This window comes from Polypterus senegalus, unplaced genomic scaffold, assembly GCF_016835505.1.
Source record: "Polypterus senegalus isolate Bchr_013 unplaced genomic scaffold, ASM1683550v1 scaffold_1176, whole genome shotgun sequence".
Classification (NCBI taxonomy): domain Eukaryota; kingdom Metazoa; phylum Chordata; class Cladistia; order Polypteriformes; family Polypteridae; genus Polypterus; species Polypterus senegalus.
The window spans coordinates 36,554-48,559 of NW_024381038.1; the positions used below are offsets into that span (position 1 = coordinate 36,554).

Sequence of the window (12,006 nt, forward strand, 5' to 3'; positions counted from 1 at the left end):
AAAGGAGTTGTCAGATATCAAAGTCGCCATGAAAAGGCGAATCGTAGCCCACTGTCTGAGTGTCATATGAAAGCTTATTAGGGTACAGAGAAACAAAAATAGGCACACAGTGGGGAAAAAAGCACAAAATGTCAACTTTACTCCCAAAATTTCTACTTTAATCACATAGTTTATTTTGTCATTAACGTAGAACATCATAAACTTCATCTTAATTTAATTTACTAGTTTCTCAAATCACATCGTAAGTAAAGTAGCACGTTAAATGCTTTGTTTTGTATTTGCTTTTCTATGTGCTCTATGTGTGTAAATCACTATGTGCTTCTTAAACCGGCTTTCTCTTCCTCCAACAGGACACAGAATCCATTACATTTGTGATATTACAGCTCTCTGAATAATTAAAACACTGAGATGTATACTTGATATCATTTTCATGATGATAGGAGTTAAAGCATGTTATTAAACATGGGAACACGGTGGCACAGTGATTGTTCATGCCTCACGCAAGTTGCTTGCTTTGCTGGGCTCGACCATCGATGAAATAAATTATTGCAGCAGTACTGTCTCTTTCAGACATACTAACCTCTAATTCTTGTCCTTCCTTTTGTTTCTCCAAATACCCAATCGCCACACAATCATCTCTGTAATAGACATTAAGCCATCTGTAAGCTTAGAACGCTGATTCTTCAAAACTTTTAAGGAACATTGAAATATCTTCGTAGTATATGTTTAATTATTCTATCCATCTATCCTTCCAGTGCCATGCCAGCCCCAGCAAGAATACAGTGCGAGGCAGGAATAATCCGTGAATGGGGTGCCAGCTCCTTGCTAGCACTAAGACACCGTGTCCTCACATGTTTATTTATTAACAATACAGATTATTTAAATGAAGTTAAAATTTTATCTGTATAATATAACCAACATATTTTGCTTCATTTCATCTTAAAAATGATATCGTCATCATATTTAAATACGCGCTTTATAAAGTGGCTCAGGTTGTGCAATATTATACCTGTATCGCAAGTTTACAGTGAGGTGATTGTACTTATAAGTACAAACAGTTCTACAAGGAGCACTTGATGGACTGATTGAATGTGTAGTTCTGGGGATGAAACTGTTTCTGAGCCACAAGGAAGGCTCTGAAGCATTTGCCATATGAGTGCAGTTCAATAGACAGCATGGCTGAGGCAGCGTGTGTTGAAGCTCTATACCGATAATTCTCTTTCCAGTCAGCTGCTGTACAGCTGAGATTACCATTTAGATACAGTGATATAAATACTCTAAGTGGTGCAATGAGAGTAATATGGAAAAAGATGATCCGATGTGGCAACCCCTAATGGGAGCAGCTGAAAGAAGAAGAAAGTGCACTGAGAGTAACAACGCTAAAGCAGCTATTGTATTTAGAATAGTTTGACCATTCTGTGGACCATTAAATTGTTACAGGTTAATTACAATCAGATGCATTAAACTAATAAACAATATGGGTAAATTTCAGTGTATTTATAAAGCCGCGTCAGGGATGTGGATCTAAACAAGAAAGATAAACCACACTGGGACAGTAGCACTGCTTTGACGCTGGGTGCCGCCAGTCTGAAAAACTAAGCACAGAACCTGTGTACAACAGGGTATGAGAAACTGTGGAATTGTGAGTGGCTTTACAGCAAGTTTAGGTTTTATACATTGCAATCTGAACATGGAAACATTTGTGCGTATGCACCGTTTATACATGAGTCCCCTGATGACCAAGTGAGGGAACAACTAAGGAGGCTATATACAGGAAAAGCAGTGGAACCATATAGAGTCATTTCATAAATTCTTAAGGCCTGTGCTAACTTTCTCAATAATAATAATAATAATACATTTTATTTATTTAGAACCTTTCTGCTATCCTGTGTTACTTGTTCAGTCTGTCACTAAGGCCTCAGGTGGCTGGTGTTGTGGAAAACACCCTGTATTGTTTCAGTTCCAAAGAAGGCAGGCACCTCTTCACCTAATGACAACATCCCAGTGGCAAAAATATTTCACATTATGAAGCGGCTGGTCCTGGACTATATGAGTCCTCTTGTAAAAGCCTTGCCTTAAATACTACAAGGATATAACTGAGAGCCAAGACGTGTTAAAAAAGGAGTTCTGACCACTAAAACCAAGACAAAGGCATTTTACTTCAGAATTTCTAAATGACTGTAACACAAGCACTAACAATAAGTTTTTAAAATTATACCACTGTCATAATATAAACAATTTGTTTTCATCATAAAATATCTACACTGAATATATTAAAATACATGAAAACACAAAGGCATGAGACATTTTGTATATGTCAGTAGAGCTTGCACCTTTCCCTCACCTTGATATCTATTTGAATTAATTAACACCCTTTAAAATCATCTGCTGACCCAAAACCTGATAAATTAAAGTCATATTTTACCTGGTGGGTGTTTGCCCAGCATCACCCAAATGAAAGCAGCCCAAAGACCTGCTAGTATAAGTCCAAAAAAGATCACATAGGACACCTTACTGAAGGAGCATTCTGAAGACATGTTGACCAGAATTTTCACTTTTAGAAATGCTGATATCCCTTCCACCAAGTTATATATTAACTGCAACATAGTGTATCATTAATGGGAAGCTGATAGCTAAGCAATAATGAAAATTGCTATATTGAAGAGTAATGATGTGTTTGATTTACTATAATATTGTATATGTTAGTGTAAAATCGGGCTGAAATGTGTAATCACTATAGTAATATAACAAATCATAAATGTCATAAATGTGACATGCAGATTGAACTAGTGTAATTAAAGAGGACATCTCAAATTCAATAATATTGGATGACTGAATAAAAGGAAGTTGAACTAGGGAATCCACCACTTCTGTTTTTTATCTGAAATATGCAGAGGTTAACCCTACATATGTTGCTGAGATGTATCATACCCATTTATTAACTACAACACAGAAATCTAACACTCGCTTAATCTGAATAAGGGATAGGATTTTTAAAAATAAACTAGCTTATATATTTAAAATGTTCTAATTTGAATCAGGGTGGTCAATGTTGCATCTCACAGGTCCAGAGACATTGGTTTAAGTGGTGTGGACTAAGCCCTGGGCACAGACAGGTAGACATGTTATTAATCACCACCACATGTTTATTTACAACTATTTACAATTAATAAAGTGCCACACAACCCCCAAGACTCCCTAAAGTCCAGGCCTCACACTTCCTCTTTGCTTCTTCAGGCTGCCTCCACTCCTCTCCTCCAAGACTCCAAGACCTTGTCTCCTTCTCTCGGACCTTCAAAACTGAAGTAGATGTTATTTAGGTGAATAGGGTTCACACACTTTGTTGGGATGTGCTGGTGAAGATGGCTCCCACAGATGACCCAGAGTGTTACGTATTCTGCTTTGAGTGTACGGCAACATTGATGTGCTAGGACAGGGGAGCCTGGCCATCTATTGTGGCCCCATTTTTAATGGGGAGGCACTACAGTTTATGCAAAACCTCCCTTCCAAAGGCTCATGATTATGACTTCCTGAAGCAACAGATCCTCCTCTGCATGGCTGTGAGCCCGGTGGCCAAGGGGCACCAGTTTTGTCTGTAGCATATTGATCTTGACAGCTCTATACAAGAACAGATCCAGGGCTTAGTGGACCTGATTCAAAGCTGGATCCCTGAGACACTATTGAGCACATTGTGGAGAAACTCACTATTAATGCAGTCCGCTAAGGAAGACGAGAGCCTTTGTGATGAACTGTTATGGAATGATGTCCACTCGCTGCTAGACGTGACTAGCAGACTGGATGGCGCACCAGCATAGACTTCCAGGGTCACGGTGCCACAGGAGAAAGATGCCTTTGTGGTAACATCATAGTGTGGACTGAACACAGCTGAATGGAGCCACCTCTGTGCAGTCCGCAGTGGCTTGCTCTGGCAGACCCCTTATGAGACCATAGACAAAGTGAACATTCGCTGCATCCATGAGGACATTAAAACATACAAGACTATATTACATCCTCTGAAATTTAAGGGGAAGAACTTTATGGTCTGGGCTGCAATATCAGCCACCTCACCCTGGCCGATTCCTAATAGGAAAAAGGAATGCCCTTTTCCCACGGGTTTTGGCCACCTGCAGAACGCCTCCCCCCATAGTGAATAAAGAGGGGCTCGGTGCAAATAATGTCAGTCATGGGGCCAGGTTTGAAATTGAACTGGAGTTGTCCAGCGAGGTAGGGGATGAATTCTCAAGTGAGGATCCGGGACTGCTTGCAGACTTGGCCATGTTGTCATTCGTACCAGCAACCTCTACAGACTGGACACCCAATATGGACCCAGACAAAATAGCAGTGGGAGGTGAGAGCAATGCTGCATCGGACACAGGGGAAGCAGTGGCTGCCATCCTGGCAGTGTTTGCTAGTCTGCAACAAACCGATAGCAACTTGGATTTTTCATTCAGACAAGCCCACAGATGACTCCTACTATCGGTGGAGAGAGGACCCGAACTTTAAAAACCACATTTTTAAACTAATGATGGTTTTCTGTATCGATGATTTCTGATTGCATGGGTGATGGGCATGTCGAGCAGTTGGAGGTGCCAAGTGGGCATAGGGAGAAGGTTTTAAAAACTGCTCACAGTCAAGTTTTGGGGGGGTCACCCTGGCACGGAAAAGACAACGAAATATATTTCAAAATGCTTTCATTGGGTGAATATGGGCCAGGATGTGGAGCAGTTCTGTAAGGCCTGTCCCAACTGTCAAATAGTTTCTCCTCACAGACCAGCCAGGTCACCCCTTGCCTATTTTAGATGTCCCCTTTGAGAAGGTGTGATTAGATATCGTTGACCTACTTCCCAGGAGTAAAAGTGTCTTTCAGTATATGCTCATGTTAGTCGATTACACCACAAGATACCCAGAAGTAGCTGTGCTGCGGCGGGCGGATGCCTGGACTGTTGAAAAAGCTCTCTCAGAAATGTTCCCATATTGGTATTCCTCGTGAAATTTTGACTGATGATGACGCCCTTTATTTCTTGCATCATGAGGCAACTATGTGAAAATTTTGCAATTACAGTTACACTCCACCGTTTATCATCCACAGACGAATGGCCTGACTGAATGATTTAATAAAACCCTAAAACAGATGATTCAGCAGGTGGCCCATGACGACCTGACCTCCTGGGATACAGTAATGCCTTTCCTCTGTCCGAGAGGTTCCACAGGCATCGACCAGGTTGAGGCCTTCAACTATTATTTGGCTGCTGACTTGCGAGACGCCCCTTGGGGGGAGATTTGTTGACCGAGTCGTTTCATTGCAAGAACAGATTTCCAGACTGTCCTCTATTGCAGTGGAGCATCAGCAGCACAAGCACGAGGCACAAAAACATAATTATGACAAGATGAGTAACCTTCATGAATTTAAAAAGGGGGATCGGGTTCTGGTGTTCATTCCATTGGATCCACATACATTTCATAGAACAGCACATATCCCCCTTGAATTATAAAGTTAGAATTCGGGCGGTGGATGCCCATCCAGGTTTTGCATATTAACCTGCTGAAGAAGTGGTATGAACTACAGTATGTGAGGTCATGGTCATGTCCGCAATGGTCACTCTGATGGAAGTTGCAATAGGCGTGGATTAATTTGACACTCAGAAAGCGGAATTGCTATCGGTGATTGAGAGGAACTCTGACATCTTTCGGCCACGCATAGCCGGACAACAATTGCAGAACACAAGATCATAACTCAACACGGTGTTACTTTGCAGGTGCCCCTGTATCGCCTGCGAGAGGCAACGAGGAAGGTGATACACGAAGAAGTACTGCAGATACTCCACTTAGGCATGATTTGTCTGCTATATTGGGCAGAGCAATTGTACTCGTCTCAAAGCCACGGTTCCATTCTGTATTGATTTTAGCCATTTGAATAAGATTTCCAAGTTTGATGCATACCCAATGCCATGTGTGGATTAGTTGTTGAAAAAGATTGGACAGGCCTCATGTATTTCCACCCTGGACCTCATGTACGGTTATTGGCAGGTGCCCTTGAAGGAGTCCAATTGTAAGAAGACTACATTTGCCGCTCCAGACAGGCTGTTTGAATTACAGTGCTTCCTTTTGGTCTCCATGGTGCACTGTTGACCTTTCAGCAGATGATGGACCAGATCCTGCATCCCCATTCTGCATACAGCTGGTGCCTATCTTGACGATATTGTCATTTTCAGTAACGACTGGGAATCCCATTGTTGTATCAGAAGTAACAGTTCAGACACCGTGTAATGTTTAACTATCTTTTCTTTATTTCACCTTCACACCCACCAACCAATACTTCCATTTTCTCTCCTCCAACCCCCCACATTCGCTTCTCCACAGACATCACACTGCCCCTCTCCTTTTGTAAAAAATGAAAGCCTACTTGGTTACATAGTCCTTAAGTCAGGAGGGAGGTCTTCTGCGCCTGAATGAAGGTGACCCTTCATTGGAAACCTGTGGGGGTGATTGAGGAACAGCCAGTCCATTTCCAGCAGCTGTTTGGGGCTTCCATGGCATCAGACTATGCATCTTTGGGCCATGATGAAGCTGACTTGGTGATGTCTTTTTTCAGGCTATTAGCGTGACGCCTAGAGCCATCTTGCAGAAGAAAAGTAGCTGGTCCAAGCTGCCGAGCAATTTGCAATAGATCTGACCAACGGGGTCTCATCTTGTTCATACGGCGAGGAAGCCACACACACCCAGTCTTATTCCTTTAATAATGGCAGTTTTGGTTTCCTGGCCTGACTGAAATGCTGCTGCATACGCTGCTTTTGAGAGGTAACATGGGCTTGTGTCTGTGAGAGTGTTGGTACAGTTAACGATTTACCCAAAGAAAGACGGTCCAAAGGAAGAGTCAGCTCTCTACCTAACATTAAGGAAGCAGGTGATACCCCTGTTGTTGTATGTTTCGTTGCTGCTCGAAAATGTAACAGGGTCTGGATGAGAGCTGCCTTTGTATCTTGCAGTTGAGGCGATCAACCCCGCCATTCAATTCCAGGTGATACACAGCAGTTCTGATGTGCTTAATGGCCTTATCTTCCAAATAATTATGAAATTCACCAGAAGTGAACTGGGGCCCATTATCAGTAGTGATCATGTCTAGCAAGCCCCACCGAGCAAAGAGGTAATCAAGGCTCCTAATAATGGATTGGGTAGTCACAGTTCCAAGAGGCAGGGCTTCTGGCCATTTGGAATGGAGATCATACATCATCAAGAGATAGCGAGCATGGTGTGGAGCACCAAGCAATTCACCACAGATGTTGACTTGGATGTGCTTCCAAGGAGCAAGTGGCAATTGTACAGGAGTAAGAGGAGCTGGTGGGCTTAGTGGGGATTTGCCACTGAGGAGACAGGCAGTGCAGTCCTTTGCCAGTATCTCAACATCACGGTCTATATTAGGCCACCACACTATATCCCTACAATGCTGTATCAGCAACAATCCCAAATGGCCCTCATGTGCCATTCGCAGAACTTGTGCCCGTAGCACTGCTGGTATGAGAGTCACGATGGCCTCGGGCAATACAGACATCTTCACAACAGAATAAATCATCCTTAACCCTATAGTATGGAATCAGTTCCTGTTCTATTATGGTGGTCCATCCATCCCAAATAAAACAGCGAAGTTTGGAAAAAATAGGGTCATCCCTAGATGCTTGGCATAGCTGGTCCAAAGAGATAACAGAAGAGAGAGCATGCAACATAAACACCAGATCTGGCACCAGGTCACAAATCTGCTGTACTCAGGATATAAATATACAAATATACTGCTCGGGATAAGAGGTCTGCTACTGCATTGTGCCTACCCGGTGTGAATTCAAGCTTAAAATTGTACTGGTGCAAACAGTCTGCCCAACGTAGCAACCTGAGGGGCTTATGACCAGATCCATTTGTGTGCAACAGTGTTGTAAAGGCCTGGTGGTCAGAATGAGAGTAAAAGACCTGCCATACAAGTAGAGGTGTCAGCGTTCACAAGCCCATATACAGGCCAAAGCTTCTCTTTCTCTAACAGAATACTTTTGTTCAGCGGGAGACAGTGCCCCTGAAGCATAAGTGACAGGCCTTTCTACGCCATTGTGTACTTGGGAAAGGACTGCTCCCAAAGCTGCAACAGAAGCATCACATGTCACAGTAGTGGGAGCTGTAAGACAAAAGTGAGCTAAAGTAGGAGAACTGGTGAGCTGCTGTTTAAGGGTCTCCATTGCCTTCTGACAGTCTGCTGTCCAATGCCAGGGAACATCCTTCTTAAGGAGATGACATAGAGGTGCTGTTGTTGAGGCAAACTGTGGGAGGAAACGAAGATAATATGTAGCCATTCCCAAAAAGGATGGCAGTTGTGAGGATGTTTGAGGTTCCGGAAGAGAGTGGATGGCATCCACATGCGACATTATAGGCGTGATTCCTTGCCCTGAGAGCCTGTACCCACAAATTCACTTTCCGAGTTTAAGAGTGACATGGTAACGTGATAGTTGGTGGAGCACCTGAGAAAGGTGTTCATCATGTTGGCCCAGGGTGGTACCATTGTCGTGGCTTAAAAATTCATCATCAGAAGGCTTTTTACCTAAAAATAAAGGCTATTAGGACTCGAGATAGACAGACAGAGTTTTAAGGCTTTATTGCAATAAATCAACCACACGGACTCAACCCAATTCAGCCGAATGAGATTGAGCCCTGATCATTACAACAATTGAAGTTTTTATAACAATTTCTTATCATTTTGGCTTATTCAATTAGCTCATTCCCTACCTGGTTTACTGTCCATTATTCCTCTTGGTTTCTGTTTGGCTTATTTTGATTGGTCTAAGACTGGGTGGATGGTTTCCTCCCAGTAACTCCTCTGACTACCCTCTACTTCTGTCCGGCTGGACCTTGAGTTTCCATGGGAACCCTTATTATCTCCTTACTTTTCCTATTACTGGCCCCCTTATGGAACTTGTAATCTTTCTATGCTGTTCCATTTTCTCTAACTGGCCAAGGCTTCAATTCCATATATGGGTTTCCCCTCTCAAGCCTTCCAAACTTTTTACAATAGTGACCTGAAGCTTTTAAGCTTTAATTAAAAAGAAGTATAGTATGTGCTTTCATTTGATCATTGCTTGGCATGCTTGATTTGTCTTAATTTCTACACTAAAGTTAATTGCTAATATATTCTTATAATATTTTTGCTAATGCCTGCATTTACTAAGATTTTCTCTTCATGCATTAGGTCAGCGTGACCCTGCTTATAGTGAAAGCTTTTCTACTGATTCATCAATCCAGCTGCTTTTAGAGGCCTCTTCTCTATGTTATCTCTTCCTAGCCTTGAATCACAGGTGTTCTCAAACTCTTATCCTGTCCAAAACTGGTCTCGGTGTATCAACTAGCTGTTCTTTTCTTTACTTTGGAAATTTTAATGTAAGGCTATAAAATAATGCAATATAACTGATTTTTAGTTAAATATTTGCTAGACCTATCGTATTTGCTTCAATATTCTAATTTATGCTTAATCTAATGTTTTAGAAGCTTTTAATTACTTTTTATGGCTCTATATGCTAATTTGCTATTTTCTTATGCTAATCAAAAATTTTCCTTCTACACCATGCACTACGATGTCGTCCAAATAAATGGCTACACCTGGAATTCCTGCAAGCATGAGAGACATGACCTTCTGAAAACAGCTAAGTGCTGAGCTGAGGCCAAATGGCATCCTCTTATAACGGAAGACACCGAGGTGTGTCACAAAAGCTGTTAGATCTCTGCTTATAGGATCAAGGGGAACCTGCAGATAGCCATGATTTAGGTCCAGTTTACTGAACACTGTAGACCCATGAAAATGTGTGGTCAGCTCCTCAGCAGCTGGCAAAGGGTATTTATCGGGAATAATTGCTTTATTTACAGAATGCAGATCAATGCAAATCATAAACCTCCTGATTTTTTTCTTCGCCACAACTAAATTTGAAATCCATGGGAAAGCATCTACTGGTTCAATGATGTCCTCTTCCAGGAGGTGGTGGAGCTCTGTCGAAACTTTGTCTCTTAATGATAATGGCACTCTGCACAGCGGTTGGATAACTGGATAAATTGTTTTATCCACTGTGAGTCGATGGATGAACCCAGTAATGCAGCCCAACCCAGTAAATAACATTGGGAAGTCCTGTTGCCATTGTGGCCATCCAGTGCTGCCACAGCGGCTGCAAAAGACTCGTCAGTCGGTTGCAAGGTAGAAAAAATGCGCTGTCCTTCCGCTCCCAAACAGTGTAATAGGAGCGCCCTTTTCCTTGCTGTCTGAACGTTATCCAACCCGGCTGCCAACAGGTACGTCTCGAACGATCGATACCAGCGTCTCCAGGGAACTAGCGGTTCACCAGGTACTGGCAAGAAAGAAGCTGGAGGAGGTAAACCAAACTCTGCCATCCTTGTCGCCAAAATGTTGTATCAGAAGTAACAGTTCAGACACGTGTAATGTTTAACTATCTTTTCTTTATTTCACCTTCACACCCACCAACCAATACTTCGTTTTCTCTCCTCCAACCCCCACATCCGCTTCTCCACAGACATCACACCCATCTCATCTGCCTTCGGGCAGTGCTTGATACTATGTGGCTAGTGGGATTGACGGCTAACCCTAAGTACAAGTTGGGTGTGTCAGAAACCCATTATCTGGAATATTCCATGGAGAAGGGTTCACTCAAGCCACAAATGGACAATGTGGGGGAGGTGCTTACGTATCCCCATCCTGAAACATAGAAGTAGGTTTGTGTCTTCCTCGCGCTTGCAGGATACTATAGGCAGATCATTCCCAATTTTGTGCATAGGGCTGCTGCTCCTCACTGACTTGACAAAGGGCGGAAAGAATCATAGTGTTGTCTGGACCTACGCCTGTGACACAGCCTTCTCAGACTTAAAAGCCGCTTTATCCTCATTCCTGGTTCTGCACAATCTGGACTTTTTGAAGGAATTTATTCTGCAAATGGATACAAGCTCCTTGGTTTATGAGCGGTGCTCTCACAACATTTTGTGGGGGAAGAACACCCCATCACGTTTCTCAGCAGGAAACTGCTGCTAGGGTGTGTAATTATTTGACTATTGAAAAAGAATGTTTAGCGATTAATTGGGTGGTGGAGACCCTCTGTTACTACCTCTGGGGATTGCGGTTTACCTTGGTTACTGACCACACCCTACTTTAGTGGCTGTACAAACAGACAGATATGAACGCCCAGCTCACTCAGAGGTCTATCAGTTTGCAGTCTTTTGCTTTTGATGTTAGCCACCATCCCGGAGCTGGACACACTAATGCTGACGTTCTCTCCCACCTAGCCAAGCTCGGCTTGGAGGGTTGCTTTGCCCACATCGGTGTGGGCATTTAATCTGACCCACATTTAATTGGACTGAAGTTTAGTGAGTTCAGTACAGAAGTTTTAACATAGGCAGAGTGGGCTGTCATTTCTGCCTCACAGTGCCAGGATCTCTTTAAAGTCTGCATATACAGTATTTACAGATTGACTGGTATCAGGGTCGTAAATTTACCCACTCAGAAACATTTCACTCCATTCTTTTATTACAAAATCATCAGTAAGAGCGACTTAGACATGCACTAAAAAAAAAGAAAAAGCAAGAAATTTGTCCTTACCTTGAGAAAATAGGACCATGAATCTGTGATAAAATCATTATTTTGGCTGCTGGATTATGTGAATTTCCCCTTGGGATTAATAAAGTATCTATCTATCTATCTATCTTATTTGTTGTTTCCTTCATTTATCACAAGGATGCCTTTCTAAAGCTGAAGACACATTTTTTTAAAATTGAAACCCTTGATACTAGATCTATTAGTTACGTTTTTTCAGGCTTTTCTATCATGTGTGGACACTGGATCCATACAGCCTCATTGTTAACAGCAAGAACAGGCAAAGTATGTTTAAAATTTTATGAAAAATATATTATATATTAATATATAAAATGATTAATATGACAAGGCTTCAACTTGGCAAATACTCAACTTATCCTTTAATC

General features: G+C 42.2%; 1 protein-coding gene across 1 annotated transcript in view; it reads right to left on the reverse strand.

Annotated features, from left to right (window-relative positions):
- Positions 1 to 2,548, reverse strand: part of LOC120520473 (adhesion G-protein coupled receptor G7-like) — a gene marked incomplete at its 3' end in the record, with an annotated part of 32,167 nt that extends 29,619 nt beyond the window's left edge. The window contains exon 1 of the mRNA XM_039742811.1: positions 2,426 to 2,548. Coding sequence (XP_039598745.1) covers positions 2,426 to 2,537 — 112 coding nt within the window. The remainder of the gene's footprint in view (positions 1 to 2,425) is intronic.
- Positions 2,549 to 12,006: the final 9,458 nt, after the last annotated feature.